At 49.0% G+C, this 19,821-nt stretch overlaps 1 protein-coding gene across 2 annotated transcripts in view; it reads left to right on the top strand.

Moving 5' to 3' along the window:
- Positions 1-17,302, top strand: part of aicda (activation-induced cytidine deaminase) — a 20,985-nt gene extending 3,683 nt beyond the window's left edge. For both annotated transcript variants that reach the window (XM_078207500.1, XM_078207499.1), the window contains exons 2-4: positions 5,263-5,681; positions 11,115-11,230; positions 16,889-17,302. In XM_078207500.1, coding sequence (XP_078063626.1) covers positions 5,270-5,681; positions 11,115-11,230; positions 16,889-16,942 — 582 coding nt within the window. In that variant the 5' untranslated portion in view covers positions 5,263-5,269 and the 3' untranslated portion in view covers positions 16,943-17,302. The remainder of the gene's footprint in view (positions 1-5,262; positions 5,682-11,114; positions 11,231-16,888) is intronic.
- Positions 17,303-19,821: the final 2,519 nt, after the last annotated feature.

Genomic DNA, 19,821 nt, shown 5'->3' on the forward strand with positions numbered 1-19,821 from the left:
CAACATGAGACCTCAACTCCCACCCGTTGCGATGCACAGCAAGATCCCAGTCCCACCAGCTGGGATTCTGATCCCACAAAGTCTGGGCCCTTTTAGTAGTGGTTTTGGTTTGTGAACTGATTAGATTTGATTTGACTTATTATTGTCACGTGTGTACTGGGATTCAGTGAAAAGTATTGTTTCTTGCGCGCTATACAGAGAAAGCATACCGTTCATAGAGTACAGAGGGGAGAAGGAAAAGGATTTGAATCATTATTGTCACATGTATTAACAGACAGTGAAAAGTGTTGTTTCTTGCGCGCTAGACAGACAAAGCATACCGTTCATAGAGAAGGAAAGGAGAGGGTACAGAATGGAGTGTTACAGTCATAGCTAGGGGTGTAGAGAAAGATCAACTTAATGTTTGATTTGACTTATTATTGTCACATGTACTGGGATTCAGTGAAAAGTATTGTTTCTTGCGCGCTATACAGAGAAAGCATACCGTTCATAGAGTACAGAGGGGAGAAGGAAAAGGATTTGAATCATTATTGTCACATGTATTAACAGACAGTGAAAAGTGTTGTTTCTTGCGCGCTAGACAGACAAAGCATACCGTTCATAGAGAAGGAAAGGAGAGGGTACAGAATGGAGTGTTACAGTCATAGCTAGGGTGTCGAGAAAGATCAACTTAATGTTTGATTTGACTTATTATTGTCACATGTACTGGGATACAGTGAAAAGTATTGTTTTTTGCATGCTGGTACAGACAAAGCATACCGTTCATAGAGAAGGGAAGGAGAGGGTGCAGAATGTGGTTTTACAGTCACAGCTCGGGTGTAGAGAAAGATCAGCTTAATGCGAGGTAGGTCCATTCAAAAGTCTGACGGCAGCAGGGAAGAAGCTGTTCTTGAGTCGGTCGGTACGTGACCTCAGACTTTTGTATCTTTTTCCCCGACGGAAGAAGGTGGAAGAGAGAATGTCCGGGGTGCGTGGAGGGGGTCCTTAATTATGCCGGCTGCTTTTCCCCGAGGCAGCGGGAAGTGTAGACGGAGTCAATGGATGGGAGGCTGGTTTGCGTGATGGGATTGGGCTACATTCACGACCCTTTTGTAGTTCCTTGCGGTCTTGGGCAGAGCAGGAGCCCAGACCAAGCTGTGATACAACCAGAAAGAATGCTTTCTATGGGGCATCTGTAAAAGTTGGTGAGAGTCGTAGCTGACATGACGAATTTCCTTAGTCTTCTGAGAAAGTAGAGGCGTTGGTGGGGCTTTCTTAACTATCGTGTCGGCATGGGGGGGACCAGGATAGGTTGTTGGTGATCTGGACACCTAAAAACTTGAAGCTCTCGACCCTTTCTACTTGGTCCCCGTTGATGTAGACAGGGGGATGTTCTCCTTTACTCTTCCTGAAGTCGATGACAATCTCCTTCGTTGTGTTGACATTGAGGGAGAGATTATTGTTGCCGCACCAGTTCACCAGATTCTCTCTCTCATTCCTGTACTCCGTCTCGTCATTGTTTGAGATCCGACCCATGACGGTGGTGTCGTCAGCAAACTTGAAAATCGAGATTGGGTGAGGGATTCCCCATTCACTGCACATCACAGCGAGAGTTCCCCGCCCCATTCAATCATCGCACAACCCCCCCGACCCCTCCCCGCTCATCTTCCAATCATACCCCACATCGAAAGAGCAGGCAAATTATTCACCACCGAACTCTTATCGGAGAAACAGCAGCCTCTGACAGTGCGGCACTCCCTCAGCACTGACCCTCTGACAGTGCGGCACTCCCTCAGCACTGACCCTCTGACAGTGCGGCACTCCCTCAGCACTGACCCTCTGACAGTGCGGCACTCCCTCAGCACTGACCCTCTGACAGTGCGGCACTCCCTCAGCACTGACCCTCTGACAGTGCGGCACTCCCTCAGCACTGACCCTCTGACAGTGCGGCACTCCCTCAGCACTGACCCTCTGACAGTGCGGCACTCCCTCAGCAAAAACCCTCTGACAGTGCGGCACTCCCTCAGTACTGACCCTCTGACAGTGCGGCACTCCCTCAGCACTGACCCTCTGACAGTGCGGCACTCCCTCAGCACTGACCCTCTGACAGTGCGGCACTCCCTCAGCACTAACCCTCTGATAGTGCGGCACTCCCTCAGTACTGACCCTCTGACAGTGCGGCACTCCCTCAGCACTGACCCTCTGACAGTGCGGCACTCCCTCAGCACTGACCCTCTGACAGTGCGGCACTCCCTCAGCACTGACCCTCTGACAGTGCGGCACTCCCTCAGTCCTGACCCTCTGACAGTGCGGCACTCCCTCAACACTGACCCTCTGACAGTGCAGCACTCCCTCAGCACTGACCCTCTGACAGTGCGGCACTCCCTCAGCACTGACCCTCTGACAGTGCGGCACTCCCTCAACACTGACCCTCTGACAGTGCGGCACTCCCACAGCACTGACCCTCTGACAGTGCGACACTCCCTCAGCACTGACCCTCTGACAGTGCGGCACTCCCTCAGCACTGACCCCCTGACAGTGCGGCGCTCCCTCAGTACTGACCCTCTGACAGTGCGGCACTCCCTCAGCACTGACCCTCTGACAGTGCGGCACTCCCTCAGCACTGACCCTGTGACAGTGCGGCACTCCCTCAGCACTGACCCTCTGACAGTGCGGCACTCCCTCAGCACTGACCCTCCGACAGTGCGGCACTCCCTCAGCACTGACCCTCTGACAGTGCAGCACTCCCTCAACACTGACCCTCTGACAGTGCAGCACTCCCTCAGCACTGACCCTCCGACAGTTATTTCAAAATCATGAGTTTATTGGGTGGGTGTTAATGATGAGATTAATACAGACCACCCTCCCTCAATCTGGCTGTCAGCCAGCCACTGGGGTCCCTCCGTGATGCACACTGCAGTCGAATAGGCAGCACTCGCTCTCACTGTTCCTTTGCACAGTGAATGATCCTTACCCTGCTGAATAAACATCGACTGAACAGCACTCACAACCAGTGGCTGCTAGCGGTATTACACTGTGGGACCCACAGGAAACCTGCCTCCGAGAGGGCAATTTGGAGAACTACACCAAGGTGACAAAATATCACCCCCTGGGGGTGGCTTAATGCATAACACCCTGAACCAAAAATGCCCCTCTGGTTATTAACCTGTGCTGTTCCTATCCTGGGAGTGTTTGATGGGGACAGTGTAGAGGGAGCTTTACTCTGTATCTAAACCCGTGCTGTACCTGTCCTGGGAGTGTTTGACGGGGGACAGTGTAGAGGGAGCTTTACTCTGTATCTAACCCCGTGCTGTACCTGTCCTGGGAGTGTTTGTTGGGGACAGTGTAGAGGGAGCTTTACTCTGTATCTAACCCCGTGCTGTACCTGTCCTGGGAGTGTTTGATGGGGACAGTGTAGAGGGAGCTTTACTCTGTATCTAACCCCGTGCTGTACCTGTCCTGGGAGTGTTTGATGGGGACAGTGTAGAGGGAGCTTTACTCTATATCTAACCCCGTGCTGTACCTGTCCTGGGAGTGTTTGATGGGGGACAGTGTAGAGGGAGCTTTACTCTGTATCTAATCCCATGCTGTACCTGTCCTGGGAGTGTTTGATGGGGGACAATGTAGAGGGAGCTTTACTCTGTGTCTAACCCCGTGTTGTACCTGTCCTGGGAGTGTTTGATGGGGGACAGTGTAGAGGGAGCTTTACTCTGTATCCAACCCCGTGCTGTACCTGTCCTGGGAGTGTTTGATGGGGGACAGTGTAGAGGGAGCTTTACTCTGTATCCAACCCCGTGCTGTACCTGTCCTGGGAGTGTTTGACGGGGGACAGTGTAGAGGGAGCTTTACTCTGTATCTAACCCCGTGCTGTACCTGTCCTGGGAGTGTTTGATGGGGGACAGTGCAGAGGGAGCTTTACTCTGTATCTAACCCCGTGTTGTACCTGTCCTGGGAGTGTTTGATGGGGACAGTGTAGAGGGAGCTTTATTCTGTATCTAACCCCGTGCTGTACCTATCCTGGGAGTGTTTGATGGGGGACAGTGTAGAGGGAGCTTTACTCTGTATCTAACCCCGTGCTGTACCTGTCCTGGGAGTGTTTGATGGGGGACAGTGTAGAGGGAGCTTTACTCTGTATCTAACCCCGTGCTGTACCTGTCCTGGGAGTGTTTGATGGGGACAGTGCAGAGGGAGCTTTACTCTGTATCTAACCCCGTGCTGTCCCTGTCCTGGGAGTGTTTGATGGGGACAGTGTAGAGGGAGCTTTACTCTGTATCTAACCCCGTGCTGTCCCTGTCCTGGGAGTGTTTGATGGGGACAGTGTAGAGGGAGCTTTACTCTGTATCTAACCCCGTGTTGTACCTGTCCTGGGAGTGTTTGATGGGGACAGTGTAGAGGGAGCTTTACTCTGTATCTAACCCCGTGCTGTACCTGTCCTGGGAGTGTTTGTTGGGGGACAGTGTCGAGGGAGCTTTACTCTGTATCTAACCCCGTGCTGTACCTGTCCAGGGAGTGTTTGATGGGGGACAGTGTAGAGAGAGCTTTACTCTGTATCTAACCCCGTGCTGTACCTGTCCTGGGAGTGTTTGATGGGGGACAGTGTAGAGGGAGCTTTACTCTGTATCTAATCCCATGCTGTACCTGTCCTGGGAGTGTTTGATGGGGGACAATGTAGAGGGAGCTTTACTCTGTATCTAACCCCGTGTTGTACCTGTCCTGGGAGTGTTTGATGGGGACAGTGTAGAGGGAGCTTTACTCTGTATCTAACCCCGTGCTGTACCTGTCCAGGGAGTGTTTGATGGGGGACAGTGTAGAGGGAGCTTTACTCTGTATCTAACCCCGTGCTGTACCTGTCCTGGGAGTGTTTGTTGGGGGGACAGTGTAGAGGGAGCTTTACTCTGTATCTAACCTCGTGCTGTATCTGTCCTGGGAGTGTTTGACGGGGGACAGTGCAGAGGGAGCTTTACTCTGTATCTAACCCCGTGCTGTGCCTGTCCTGGGAGTGTTTGATGGGGACAGTGTAGAGGGAGCTTTACTCTGTATCTAACCCCGTGCTGTACCTGTCCTGGGAGTGTTTGATGGGGACAGTGTAAAGGGAGCTTTACTCTGTATCTAACCCCGTGCTGTACCTGTCCTGGGAGTGTTTGATGGGGACAGTGTAGAGGGGGATTTACTCTGTATCTAACCCCGTGCTGTACCTGTCCTGGGAGTGTTTGATGGGGGACAGTGTAGGGGGAGCTTTACTCTGTATCTAACCCCGTGCTGTTCTCTCTCCTCCCTCGCTAGTTGTCTGATGGCGAAAAAGAAATTCCTCTACCACTTCAAGAACGTGCGTTGGGCCAAAGGCAGACACGAAACGTACATGTGTTACATCGTGAAGCGACGCGACAGCGCGTGCTCCAGCTCCCTGGATTTTGGGTTCCTGCGGAACAAGCCGGGGGTTCACGCCGAGATGGTCTTCTTGCATTACCTGAGGGGCTGGGACCTCAACCCCAACCGGACCTACCGCCTGACCTGGTTCAGCTCCTGGAGCCCGTGTTACGAGTGCGCCCTGCGCGTGGTGGATTTCCTCCGCGCCCGCCCCAACCTCCGCCTCCGTCTCTTCGTGGCGCGCCTCTACTACTGCGGCGAGATGACCCTTCAACCCGAGGGCTTGCGTCGCCTCCAGCAGGCTGGGGTCAGCCTGTGGGTCATGACCTATAAAGGTCAGAGCTCCCCCGCGAGGGGGTCAGAGGGCGCGCGATGTCAGCCACGGGGGCTGGCCAGAACATTCCAGAGACCCAAATCGATACAATTCCCCTCAAAACCAGGTCCGGTTCGCTGGGTTCTGTTTCCTTAAATGGAAAGTTGACTTCCTGCAATACAAGCATAGAAACTAGAAGCAGGAGGAGGCCATTCGGCACTCCCAGTCTGCTCCGCCATCCATTACTAGAAGCAGGAGGAGGCCATTCGGCCCTTCCAGTCTGCTCCGCCATCCATTACGATCGTGGCTGATCATCCAATTCAATATCCTGATCCTCCCCCTTCCACTCGATGCATTTAGCCACAAGAACTATATCCAATTTCTTCTCGAAATCACACAGCGTTTTGGCCTCAACTACTTTCTGTGGGAGTGAATTCCACACATTCACCGCCCTCATGGCAACTTAGCACGGCCAATCCACCTAACCTACACATCTTTGGACACTAAGGGACAATTTAGCATGGCCAATCCACCTAACCTACACATCTTTGGACACTAAGGGGCAATTTAGCATGGCGAATCCACCTAACCTACACATCTTTGGACACTAAGGGGCAATTTAGCATGGCGAATCCACCTAACCTACACATCTTTGGACACTAAGGGGCAATTTAGCATGGCGAATCCACCTAACCTACACATCTTTGGACACTAAGGGACAATTTAGCATGGCCAATCCACCTAACCTACACATCTTTGGACACTAAGGGACAATTTAGCATGGCCAATCCACCTAACCTACACATCTTTGGACACTAAGGGACAATTTAGCATGGCCAATCCACCTAACCTACACATCTTTGGACACTAAGGGAGCAATTTAGCATGGCCAATCCACCTAACCCGCACATCTTTGGACACAAAGGGGCAATTTAGCATGGCCAATCCACCTAACCCGCACATCTTTGGACACAAAGGGGCAATTTAGCATGGCCAATCCACCTAACCTACACATCTTTGGACACTAAGGGACAATTTAGCATGGCCAATCCACCTAACCCGCACATCTTTGGACACTAAGGGGCAATTTAGCAAGGCCAATCCACCTAACCTACACATCTTTGGACACTAAGGGACAATTTAGCATGGCCAATCCTCCTAACCCGCACATCTTTGGACACTAAGGGACAATTTAACATGGCCAATCCACCTAACCCGCACCTCTTTGGACACTGAGGGACAATTTAGCATGGCTAATTACCCTAACCTACACATCTTTGGACATTAAGGGGCAATTTAACATGGTTAATCCTCCTAACCTGCACATCTTTGGACACGAAGGGGCAATTTAACATGGCCAATCCACCTAATCTAGTCATCTTTGGACACTAAGGGGCAATTTAGCATGGCCAATCCACCTAACCTGCACATCTTTGGACACTAAGGGGCAATTTAGCATGGCCAATCCCCCTAACCTGCACATCTTTGGACACTAAGGGGCAATTTAGCATGGCCAATCCACCTAACCTGCACATCTTTGGACACTAAGGGGCAATTTAGCATGGCCAATCCACCTAACCTGCACATCTTTGGACACTAAGGGGCAATTTAGCATGGCCAATCCACCTAACCCGCACATCTTTGGGCACTAAGGGGCAATTTAACATGGCTAATCCACCTAATCTAGTCATCTTTGGACACTAAGGGGCAATCTCGCATGGCTAATCCACCTAATCTAGTCATCTTGGACACTAAGGAACAATTTAGCGTGGCCAATTCACCTAATCTAGTCATCTTTGGACACTAAGGAACAATTTAGCATGGCTAATCGACCTAACCTGCACATCTTTGGACACTAAGGAACACTTTAGCATGGCCAATTCAACTAACCAACACATCTTTGAACACTAAGGGGCAATTTAGCATGGCCAATCCACCTAACCTGCACATCTTTGGACACAAAGGGATAATTTAGCATGGCCAATCCACCTAACTTGCACATCTTTGGACACTAACGGATAATTTAGCATGGCCAATCCACCTAACCTGCACATCTTTGGGCACTAAGGGGCAATTTAGCATGGCCACTCCACCTAACCTACACATCTTTGGTCACGAAGGGGCAATTTAACATGGCAAATCCACCTAATCTAGTCATCTTTGGACACTAAAGGGCAATTTAGCATGGCCAATCCACCTAACCTACACATATGGTATGCTTGCCTTTATAGGACGGGGTATAGAGTATAAAAGCTGGAGTCTGATGATGCAGCTGTATAGAACGCTGGTTAGGCCACATTTGGAGTACTGCGTCCAGTTCTGGTCGCCGCACTACCAGAAGGACGTGGAGGCATTGGAGAGAGTGCAGAGAAGGTTTACCAGGATGTTGCCTGGTATGGAGGGTCTCAGCTATGAGGAGAGATTGAGTAGACTGGGGTTGTTCTCCTTGGAACGATGGAGAATGAGGGGAGATCTAATAGAGGTGTACAAGATTATGAAGGGTATAGATAGGGTGAACAGTGGGAAGCTTTTTCCCAGGTCGGAGGTGACGATCACGAGGGGTCACGGGCTCAAGCTGAGAGGGGCGAAGTATAACTCAGACATCAGAGGGACGTTTTTTACGCAGAGGGTGGTGGGGGCCTGGAATGCGCTGCCAAGTAGGGTGGTGGAGGCAGGCACGCTGACATCGTTTAAGACTTACCTGGATAGTCACATGAGCAGCCTGGGAATGGAGGGATACAAACGATTGGTCTAGTTGGACCAAGGAGCGGCACAGGCTTGGAGGGCCGAAGGGCCTGTTTCCTGTGCTGTACTGTTCTTTGTTCTTTGTACACATCTTTGGATACTAAGGGGCAATTTAGCATGGCCAATCCATCCAACATTTTGATTTGATTTGATTTATTATTGTCACATGTACTGGGATACAGTGAAAAGTATTGTTTCCTGTGCGCTGTACAGACAAAGCATACCGTTCATAGAGAAGGAAAGGAGAGAGTGCAGAATGTAGTGTTACAGTCACAGCTAGGGGTGTAGAGAAAGATCAACTTAATACAAGGTAGGTCCATTCAAAAGTCTGACAGCAGCAGGGAAGAAGCTGTTCTTGAGTCGGTCGGTACGTGACCTCAGACTTTTGTATCTTTTTCCTGAAGGGAGAAGGTGGAAGAGAGAATGTCCGGGGTGTGTGGGGTCCTTAATTATGCCGGCTGCTTTTCCCCGAGGCAGCGGGAAGTGTAGACGGAGTCAATGGATGGGAGGCTGGTTTGCGTGATGGATTGGGCTACATTCACGACCTTTTGTAGTTCCTTGCGGTCTTGGGCAGAGCAGGAGCCCCAGACCAAGCTGTGATACAACCAGAAAGAATGCTTTCTATGGTGCATCTGTAAAAGTTGGTGAGAGTCGTAGCGGACATGCCAAATTTCCTTAGTCTTCAGAGAAAGTAGAGGCGTTGGTGGGGCTTTCTTAACTATAGTGTCGGCGTGGGGGGGACCAGGACAGGTTGTTGGTGATCTGGACACCTAGAAACTTGAAGCTCTCGACCCTTTCTACTTGGTCCCTGTTGATGTAGACAGGAGCATGTTCTCCTTTACGCTTCCTGAAGCCGATGACAATCTCCTTGGTTTTGTTGACATTGAGGGAGAGATTATTGTTGCCGCACCAGTTCACCAGATTCTCTCTCTCATTCCTGTACTCTATCTCGTCATTGTTTGAGATCCGACCCACTACGGTGGTGTCGTCAGCAAACTTGAAAATCGAGTTGGAGGGGAATTTGGCCGCACAGTCAGAGGTGTATAAGGAGTATAGTAGGGGGCTGAGAACACAGCCTTGTGGGGCACCGGTGTTGATAACAGTATTTATAAGAGTTTAAATAATTTCCTAACTAAGAAACAGCTTAATCATTAACCTTTGAAAGGAAACTCAAATTTCTAGCTTATCACAATTTCAGTTCCAAATAAGCAACATTCATTTACAGAATCAAATTTCCAACTTAAGTACAGTTAGCAACCATAGTAAATCAAGTTTATTGATTTATTATTAGTCACAAGTAGGCTGACATTAACACTGCAATGAAGTTACGGTGAAAATCCCGTAGTCGCCCACACTCCGGCGCCTGAGGGAGAATTTAGCACGGCCAATGCACCCTAACCAGCACGTCTTTCAACTGAGGGAGGAAACCGGAGCACCCGGAGGAAACCCACGGGGAGAATGTGCAGACTCCACACAGACAGTGACCCAAGCAGCGAATCGAATCCGGGTCCCTGGCAGTGTGAGGCAGCAGTGTTAACTCACTATGCCACTGTGCCACCCACAAGTATATTTGCTTTGTGGAGTGTGTGGATGTTCTTTAAACTTTTCGGGAGATTTTGTGATTCAGAGCCAATTGGAGACTTTCATCTTTGAACAAATTCTACGCAGAACTGAGATCTGTTTGACTCCGCGACCAACATACTCCTCCCAAAAACCACATTATCACATGAGTCATAGAGGTTTACAGCATGGAAACAGGCCCTTCGGCCCAACTTGTCCATGCCGCCCTGTTTTTGTTTAAACTCCCAAGCTAATCCCAATTGCCCGCATTTGGCCCATATCCCTCTATACCCATGTAATGACCTAAATGCTTTTTAAAAGACAAAATTGTACCCGCCTCTACTACTATCTCTGGCAGCTTGTTCCAGACACTCACCACCCTGTGTGTGAAAAAATTGCCCCTCTGGACACTTTTGTATCTCTCCCCTCTCACCTTAAACCTCTGCTCTCTAGTCTTAGACTCCCCTACCTTTGGGAAAAGATATTGACTATCTAGCTGATCTGTGCCCCTCATTATTTTATAGACCTCTATAAGATCACCCCTCAGCCTCCTACGCTCCTGAGAAAAAAGTCCCAGTCTATCCAGCCTCTCCTTATAACTCAAACCATCAGGTCCCAGTAGCAGCCTAGTAAATCTTTTCTGCACTCTTCCTCGTTTAATAATATCCTTTCTATAATAGGGTGACCAGAACTGTACACAGTATTCCAAGTGTGGTCTTACCAATGTCTTGTACAACTTCAACAAGACGTCCCAACTCCTGTATTCAATGTTCTGACTGATGAAACCAAGCGTGCCGAATGCCTTCTTCACCACTCTGTCCACCTGTGACTCCACTTTCCAGGAGCTATGGACCTGTACCCCTAGATCTCTTTGTTCTGTAACTCTCCCCAACGCCCGACCATTAACTGAGTAAGTCCTGCCCCTGGTTCGATCGACCAAAATGCATCACCTCACATTTGTCTGAATTAAACTCCATCTGCCATTGGTCAGCCCACTGGCCCAATTGATCAATTTAATCCAAAACCCACATTCCTTTATTTGAAAACCCAGGAGAGATTATTTTTTATTTGTTAACAGAAGTCCATTAGCTCTATCCTAATCCTTGCTGAACTTTACTCTGTAACTCATCCCGTGTGGTTTTCTTTTAAGATTATTTTTATTGCTGGAACACTTTCGTAGCAACGAAGGAAAAAGGTTTCAAGGCTTGGGAAGGATTGCATGAGAACTCAGTCCGGTTAGGTCGTTTACTACGGAGAATCCTGCAGGTTCGTGAATATTCACCTTGGTCTTTTGGGAGTGTTGCGACCTCCCAGCCCTCCACCTCTACCTGACCCTCATTCCCTCTCCATCAGTAAATTCTGAATCCACGATCCAATCGAAGACCCTCCCTCTAATCCACTAACTCTCCATCGAAGACCATCCCTCAAATCCCCTAACTCTCCATCGAAGACCCTCCCTCTAATCCCCTAACTCTCCAATCGAAGACCATTCCTGTAATCCCCTAACTCTCCATCGAAGACCATCCCTCTGATCCCCTAACTCTCCAATCGAAGACCATTCCTATAATCCCCTAACTCTCCAGCAAAGACCATTCCTATAATCCACTAACTCTCCCATCGAAGACCCTCCCTCTAATCCCCTAACTCTCCCATCGAAGACCATCTCTCTAATCCCCTAACTCTCCATCGAAGACCATTCCTATAATCCCCTAACTCTCCAGCGAAGACCATTCCTATAATCCACTAACTCTCCCATCGAAGACCCTCCCTCTAATCCCCTAACTCTCCCATCGAAGACCCTCCCTCTAATCCCCTAACTCTCCCATCGAAGACCCTCCCTCTAATCCCCTAACTCTCCCATCGAAGACCCTCCCTCTAATCCCCTAACTCTCCCATCGAAGACCCTCCCTCTAATCCCCTAACTCTCCCATCGAAGACCCTCCCTCTAATCCCCTAACTCTCCCATCGAAGACCATCTCTCTAAACCCCTAACTCTCCATCGAAGACCCTCCCTCTAATCACCTAACTCTCCATCGAAGACCCTCCCTCTAATCCCCTAACTCTCCCATCGAAGACCATCTCTCTAAACCCGTAACTCTCCATCGAAGACCATTCCTATAATCCCCTAACTCTCCAGCGAAGACCATTCCTATAATCCACTAACTCTCCCATCGAAGACCCTCCCTCTAATCCCCTAACTCTCCAGCGAAGACCATTCCTATAATCCACTAACTCTCCCATCGAAGACCCTCCCTCTAATCCCCTAACTCTCCAGCGAAGACCATTCCTATAATCCACTAACTCTCCCATCGAAGACCCTCCCTCTAATTCCCTAACTCTCCATTGAAGACCCTCCCTCTAATCCCCTAACTCTCCATCGAAGACCATCCCTCTAATCCCCTAACTCTCCATCAAACACCCTCCCTCTAATCCCCTAACTCTCCATCAAAGACCCTCCCTCTAATCCCCTAACTCTCCATCAAAGACCCTCCCTCTAATCCCCTAACTCTCCATCCGAAGACCCTCCCTCTAATCCCCTAACTCTCCCACCGAAGGCCATCCCTCTAATCCCCTAACTCTCCCATCGAAGACCCTCCCTCTAATCCCCTAACTCTCCCATCGAAGACCCTCCCTCTAATCCCCTAACTCTCCATCAAAGACCCTCCCTCTGATCCCCTAACTCTCCATCAAAGACCCTCCCTCTAATTCCCTAACTCTCCATTGAAGACCCTCCCTCTAATCCCCTAACTCTCCATCGAAGACCATCCCTCTAATCCCCTAACTCTCCATCAAAGACCCTCCCTCTAATCCCCTAACTCTCCATCAAAGACCCTCCCTCTAATCCCCTAACTCTCCATCAAAGACCCTCCCTCTAATCCCCTAACTCTCCATCCGAAGACCCTCCCTCTAATCCCCTAACTCTCCCACCGAAGGCCATCCCTCTAATCCCCTAACTCTCCCATCGAAGACCCTCCCTCTAATCCCCTAACTCTCCATCGAAGACCATTCCTATAATCCCCTAACTCTCCAGCGAAGACCATTCCTATAATCCACTAACTCTCCCATCGAAGACCCTCCCTCTAATCCCCTAACTCTCCCATCGAAGACCCTCCCTCTAATCCCCTAACTCTCCCATCGAAGACCCTCCCTCTAATCCCCTACCTCTCCCATCGAAGACCCTCCCTCTAATCCCCTAACTCTCCCAGCGAAGACCATTCCTATAATCCACTAACTCTCCCATCGAAGACCCTCCCTCTAATCCCCTAACTCTCCATCGAAGACCCTCCCTCTAATCCCCTAACTCTCCCATCGAAGACCCTCCCTCTAATCCCCTAACTCTCCCATCGAAGACCCTCCCTCTAATCCCCTAACTCTCCCATCGAAGACCCTCCCTCTAATCCCCTAACTCTCCCATCGAAGACCATCCCTCTAATCCCCAACACCAGAAGACATAGGAGCAGAATTAGGCCACTCGGCCCATCGAGTCTGCTCCACCATTCAATCATGGCTGATATTTTCCTCATCCCCATTCTCCTGCCTTTTCCCCATAACCCCTGATCCCCTTATTAATCAAGAACCTATCTATCTCGGTCTTAAAGACACTCAATGGCCCGGCCTCCACAGCCTTCTGCGGCAAAGAGTTCCACACATTCACCACTCTCTGGCTGAAGAAATTCCTCCTCATCTCTGTTTTAAAGGATCGTCCCTTCAGCCTGAGGTTGTTCCCTCTGGTTCTAGTTTTTCCTACGAGTGGAAACATCCTCTCCACGTCCACTCTATCCTCGCAGTATCCTGTAAGTTTCAATGAGAAATATGTCCATGTCTATATGGACTTTAGCAAGGCCTTTGACAAGGTACCACATGGTAGGTTGTTGCATAAGGTTAAATCTCACGGGATCCAGGGTGAGGTATCTAAATGGATACAAAATTGGCTTCTTGACAGAAGCCAGAGGGTGGTTGTAGAGAGTTGTTTTTCAAACTGGAGGCCTGTGACCAGCGGTGTGCCTCAGGGATCAGTGCTGGGTCCACTGTTATTTGTCATTCATATTAATGATTTGGATGAGAATATAGGAGGCATGGTTAGTAAGTTTGCAGATGACACCAAGATTGGTGGCACAGTGGACAGTGAAGAACATTATCCAGGATTGCAATGGGATAAATTGGGCCAGTGGCCTGACGAATGGCAGATAGAGTTTAATTTAGATAAATGTGAGGTGTTGCATTTTGGTAGATTGAACCAGGGCAGGACTTACTCAGTTAATAGAACATAGAACATAGAACATTACAGCGCAGAACAGGCCCTTCGGCCCACGATGTTGCACCGACCAGTTAAAAAAAAAAAAACTGTGACCCTCCAACCTAAACCAATTTCTTTTCGTCCATGAACCTATCTACGGATCTCTTAAACGCCCCCAAACTAGGCGCATTTACAACTGATGCTGGCAGGGCATTCCAATCCCTCACCACCCTCTGGGTAAAGAACCTACCCCTGACATCGGTTCTATAACTACCCCCCCTCAACTTAAAGCCATGCCCCCTCGTGCTGGATTTCTCCATCAGAGGAAAAAGGCTATCACTATCCACCCTATCTAAACCTCTAATCATCTTATATGTTTCAATAAGATCCCCTCTCAGCCGCCGCCTTTCCAGCGAAAACAATCCCAAATCCCTCAGCCTCTCCTCATAGGATCTCCCCTCCATACCAGGCAACATCCTGGTAAACCTCCTCTGCACCCTCTCCAAAGCCTCCACATCCCTCCTGTAATGCGGGGACCAGAACTGCACACAGTACTCCAAGTGCGGCCGCACCAGAGTTGTGTACAGTTGCAACATAACGCTACGACTCCTAAATTCAATCCCCCTACCAATAAACGCCAAGACACCATATGCCTTCTTAACAACCTTATCTACTTGATTCCCAACTTTCAGGGATCTATGCACACATACACCTAGATCCCTCTGCTCCTCCACACTATTCAAAGTCCTCCCGTTAGCCCTATACTCAACACATCTGTTATTCCTACCAAAGTGAATCACCTCACACTTCTCCGCATTAAACTCCATCCGCCACCTCTCGGCCCAACTTTGCAACCTGTCTAAGTCTTCCTGCAAACTACGACACCCTTCCTCACTGTCTACCACACCACCGACTTTGGTGTCATCAGCAAATTTGCTAATCCACCCAACTATACCCTCATCCAGATCATTAATAAATATTACAAACAGCAGTGGCCCCAAAACAGATCCCTGAGGTACACCACTTGTAACCGCACTCCATGATGAATATTTACTATCAACCACCACCCTCTGTTTCCTATCCGCTAGCCAATTCCTGATCCAATTTCCTAGATCACCCCCAATCCCATACATCTGCATTTTCTGCAGAAGCCTACCATGGTGAACCTTATCAAACGCCTTACTAAAATCCATATATACCACGTCCACTGCCTTGCCCCCATCCACCTCCTTGGTCACTTTCTCAAAAAACTCAATAAGGTTAGTAAGGCACGACCTACCTGCCACAAAACCATGCTGACTATCACCTATCAATTCATTACTCTCCAAATAACTATAAATCCTATCTCTTATAATTTTTTCCAACATCTTGCCGACAACAGAAGTGAGACTCACCGGTCTATAATTCCCGGGGAAGTCTCTGTTCCCCTTCTTAAACAATGGGACAACATTCGCTAACCTCCAATCTTCTGGTACTATACCAGAGGCCAACGACGACCTGAAGATCAGAGCCAGAGGCTCTGCAATCACTTCTCTTGCCTCCCAGAGAATCCTTGGATAAATCCCATCCGGACCAGGGGATTTATCTATTTTCAGACCCTCCAGAATATCCTGCACATCCTCCTTATCAACTGTAATACTGTCTATTCTACTCCCCTGCAACCCAGTGTCCTCCTCAGCTATATTCATGTCCCCTTGCGTGAACACCGAAGAGAAATAATGGGAGGGCATTGGGGAGAGTTACAGAACAAAGAGATCGAGGGGTACATATTCATAGCTCCTTGAAAGTGGAGTCACAGGTGGACAGAGTGGTGAAGAAGGCATTCGGCATGCTTAGTTTCATCAGTCAGAACATTGAATACAGGAGTTGGGACGTCTTGTTGAAGTTGTACAAGACATTGGTAAGGCCACACTTGGAATACTGTGCACAGTTCTGGTCACCCGGTTATAGAAAGGATATTAAACTAGAAAGAGTGCAGATGAGATTTACTAGGATGCTACCGGGACTTGATGGATTGAGTTATAAGGAGGCGCGGGATAGACTGGGACTTTTTTCTCTGGAGTGTAGGAAGCTGAGGGGTGATCTTACAGAGGGTTATAAAATAATGAGGGGCCCAGATCAGCTGGATAGTCAATATCTTTCCCCAAAGGTAGGGGAGTCTAAAATTGAGGGTATAAGTTTAAGGTGAGAGGGGAGAGATACAAAAGGGTCCAGAGGGGCAATTTTTTCACACAGAGGATGGTGAGTGTCTGGAATGAGCTGCCAGAGGTAGTAGTAGAGGTGGGTACAATTTTGTCTTTTAAAAAGCATTCAGTTACATGCATAAGATGGGGACAGAGGGATATGGGCCAAACATAGGCAATTGGGACTAGCTTAGTGGTTTAAAAAAAAGGGGCAGCATGGACAAGTTGGGCTGAAGGGCCTGTTTCCTTATTGTAAACCTCCACAATTCTATCCTGCTCCCCTCATCCTTCTAAACTCCATCGAGTATGGACCCAGAGTCCTCAACCCGTTCCTCACACGACAAGCTCTTCATTCCAGGGGTCATTCTTGTGAACCTCCTCTGGACCCTTTCCAAGGCCCAGCACATCCTTCCTTAGATACGGGAAGACCATGCCACTCTTAACACTGAACGAATTGTAAACTGGTGACTTGGAGGTAACATTTTTTTTGTCCTTCTCTCACAGCCTCTTGATGAATTCGAAGATTTCAGCGATGCCTTCAAGCTTCTTGGCCTCTGACCTTTTGACCCCAAGAAGTGCGCCAAATGGCTACTTGCTCCACTCAACCAGCGATCGGCCAACTCGCTTCCGTCTTCGTCTCTTCCAATCTCCATCTCAGACCTGTGGGGAATGTCCAGCAACGGCCTCTGTCGCCCATGGCAACCCCAAAGACCCGAATAGTCAACATACCTCCAACCTCAGGCCGTGGGGGCGAGGCCTCAGGCTTGAAACAGACTAGGCCCAAAATGAGGCCTGGGACTTTCTTAGTGCGTGCCACGCCCTTACCATTCAGGCAGGGTACACATATTCTCCAATAAAACAAAGCATTAATTCAGCAAGACATACCTAACTTCTCATGGTGAATAAAATACTTCAAGCAAATAATTGATGCAATTTTTCTTGAGGTGTTAACTTCTGTAAAATAGAGGAGTTACAGACTGGAATCGATTCGAGGGGTTCGGGGGGGTTTAATACATAGAATAACAGATACCTAGGAGTGAGTTTCAAACTGGAATCTAATCGAGGGGTTCGGGGTGGTTTACATATAGAATAACAGATACCCGGGAGTGAGTTACAGACTGCAATCTAATCGAGGGGTTCGGGGTGGTTTATAAATAGAATAACAGATACCCGGGAGTGAGTTACAGACTGGAATCTAATCGAGGGGTTCGGGGTGGTTTATATATAGAATAACAGATACCCGGGAGTGACTTACAGACTGGAATCTAATCGAGGGGTTCGGGGTGGTTTATATATAGAATAACAGAAACCCGGGAGTGAGTTACAGACTGGAATCTAATCGAGGGGTTCGGGGTGGTTTATATATAGAATAACAGATGCCCGGGAGTGAGTTACAGACTGGAATCTAATCGAGGGGTTCGGGGTGGTTTATATATAGAATAACAGATGCCCGGGAGTGAGTTACAGACTGGAGTCCAATCGAGGGGTTCGGGGTGGTTTATATACAGAATAACAGATACCCAGGAGTGAGTTACAGACTGGAATATAATCGAGGGGTTCGGGGTGGTTTATATATAGAATAACAGATACCCGGGTGTGAGTTACAGACTGGAATCTAATCGAGGAGTTCGGGATGGTTTATATATAGAATAACAGATACCCGGGAGTGAGTTACAGACTGGGATCTAATCGAGGGGTTCGGCGTGGTTTATATATGGAATAACAGATACCCGGGAGTGAGTTACAGACTGGAATCTAATCGAGGGGTTCGGCGTGGTTTATATATAGAATAACAGATACCCGGGAGTGAGTTACAGACTGGAATCTAATCGAGGGGTTCGGGGTGGTTTATATATAGAATAACAGATACCCGGGAGTGAGTTACAGACTGGAATCTAATCGAGGGGTTCGGGATGGTTTATATATGGAATAACAGATACCCGGGAGTGAGTTACAGACTGGAATCTAATCGAGGGGTTCGGGGTGGTTTATATATAGAATAACAGATACCCGGGAGTGAGTTACAGACTGGAATCTAATCGAGGGGTTCGGGGTGGTTTATATGTAGAATAACAGATACCCGGGAGTGAGTTACAGACTGGAATCTAATCGAGGGGTTCGGGGTGGTTTATATATAGAATAACAGATACCCGGGAGTGAGTTACAGACTGGAATCTAATCGAGGGGTTCGGGGTGGTTTATATACAGAATAACAGACACCCGGGAGTGTGTTACAGACTGGAATCTAATCGAGGGGTTCGGGGTGGTTTATATATAGAATAACAGATACCCGGGAGTGAGTTACAGACTGGAATCTAATCGAGGGGTTCGGGGTGGTTTATATATAGAATAACAGATACCCGGGAGTGAGTTACAGACTGGAATCTAATCGAGGGGTTCGGGGTGGTTTATATATAGAATAACAGATACCCGGGAGTGAGTTACAGACTGGAATCTAATCGAGGGGTTCGGGATGGTTTATATATAGAATAACAGATACCCGGGAGTGAGTTACAGACTGGAATCTAATCGAGGGGTTCAGGGTGGTTTATATATAGAATAACAGATACCCGGGAGTGAGTTACAGACTGGAATCTAATCGAGGGGTTCGGGGTGGTTTATATATAGAATAACAGATACCCGGGAGTGAGTTACAGACTGGAATCTAATCGAGGGGTTCAGGGTGGTTTATATATAGAATAACAGATACCCGGGAGTGAGTTACAGACTGGAATCTAATCGAGGGGTTCGGGGTGGTTTATATATAGAATAACAGATACCCGGGAGTGAGTTACAGACTGGAATCTAATCGAGGGGTTCGGGGTGGTTTATAAAGAATAACAAAGACACTGAATTTTGCTCGGAATTTATTGTGCTCTTTCATTGGGCGTGGGAGGATATTGGTGAGGTTTGATGATCGGTTATTGGACACTTTCTCAGGCCCCATTCACTTGCCGAGACCAGTTCCCACTTGCAAAGGTCCAGCAGAGACCCACCAAACTCAGAACCTTCTCTGTCCCCACACGTTGGGGGCTTTCGGGCCTACAACAGCGCTGAAGGCGGGGAACTCATCTGTACTGCTTATGTCCGGTGTCTGCTAAGAGAGAGAGAGAGAGAGAGGGTCAGTGCTGAGGGAGCGCCGCACTGTGGGAGGGTCAGTGCTGAGGGAGCGCCGCACTGTGGGAGGGTCAGTGCTGAGGGAGCGCCGCACTGTGGGAGGGTCGGTGCTGAGGGAGCGCCGCACTGTGGGAGGGTCGGTGCTGAGGGAGCGCCGCACTGTGGGAGGGTCGGTGCTGAGGGAGCGCCGCACTGTGGGAGGGTCGGTGCTGAGGGAGCGCCGCACTGTGGGAGGGTCGGTGCTGAGGGAGCGCCGCACTGTGGGAGGGTCAGTGCTGAGGGAGCGCCGCACTGTGGGAGGGTCAGTGCTGAGGGAGCGC

Source organism: Mustelus asterias, unplaced genomic scaffold, assembly GCF_964213995.1.
Source record: "Mustelus asterias unplaced genomic scaffold, sMusAst1.hap1.1 HAP1_SCAFFOLD_2383, whole genome shotgun sequence".
In the NCBI taxonomy this organism is placed as follows: Eukaryota; Metazoa; Chordata; class Chondrichthyes; order Carcharhiniformes; family Triakidae; genus Mustelus; species Mustelus asterias.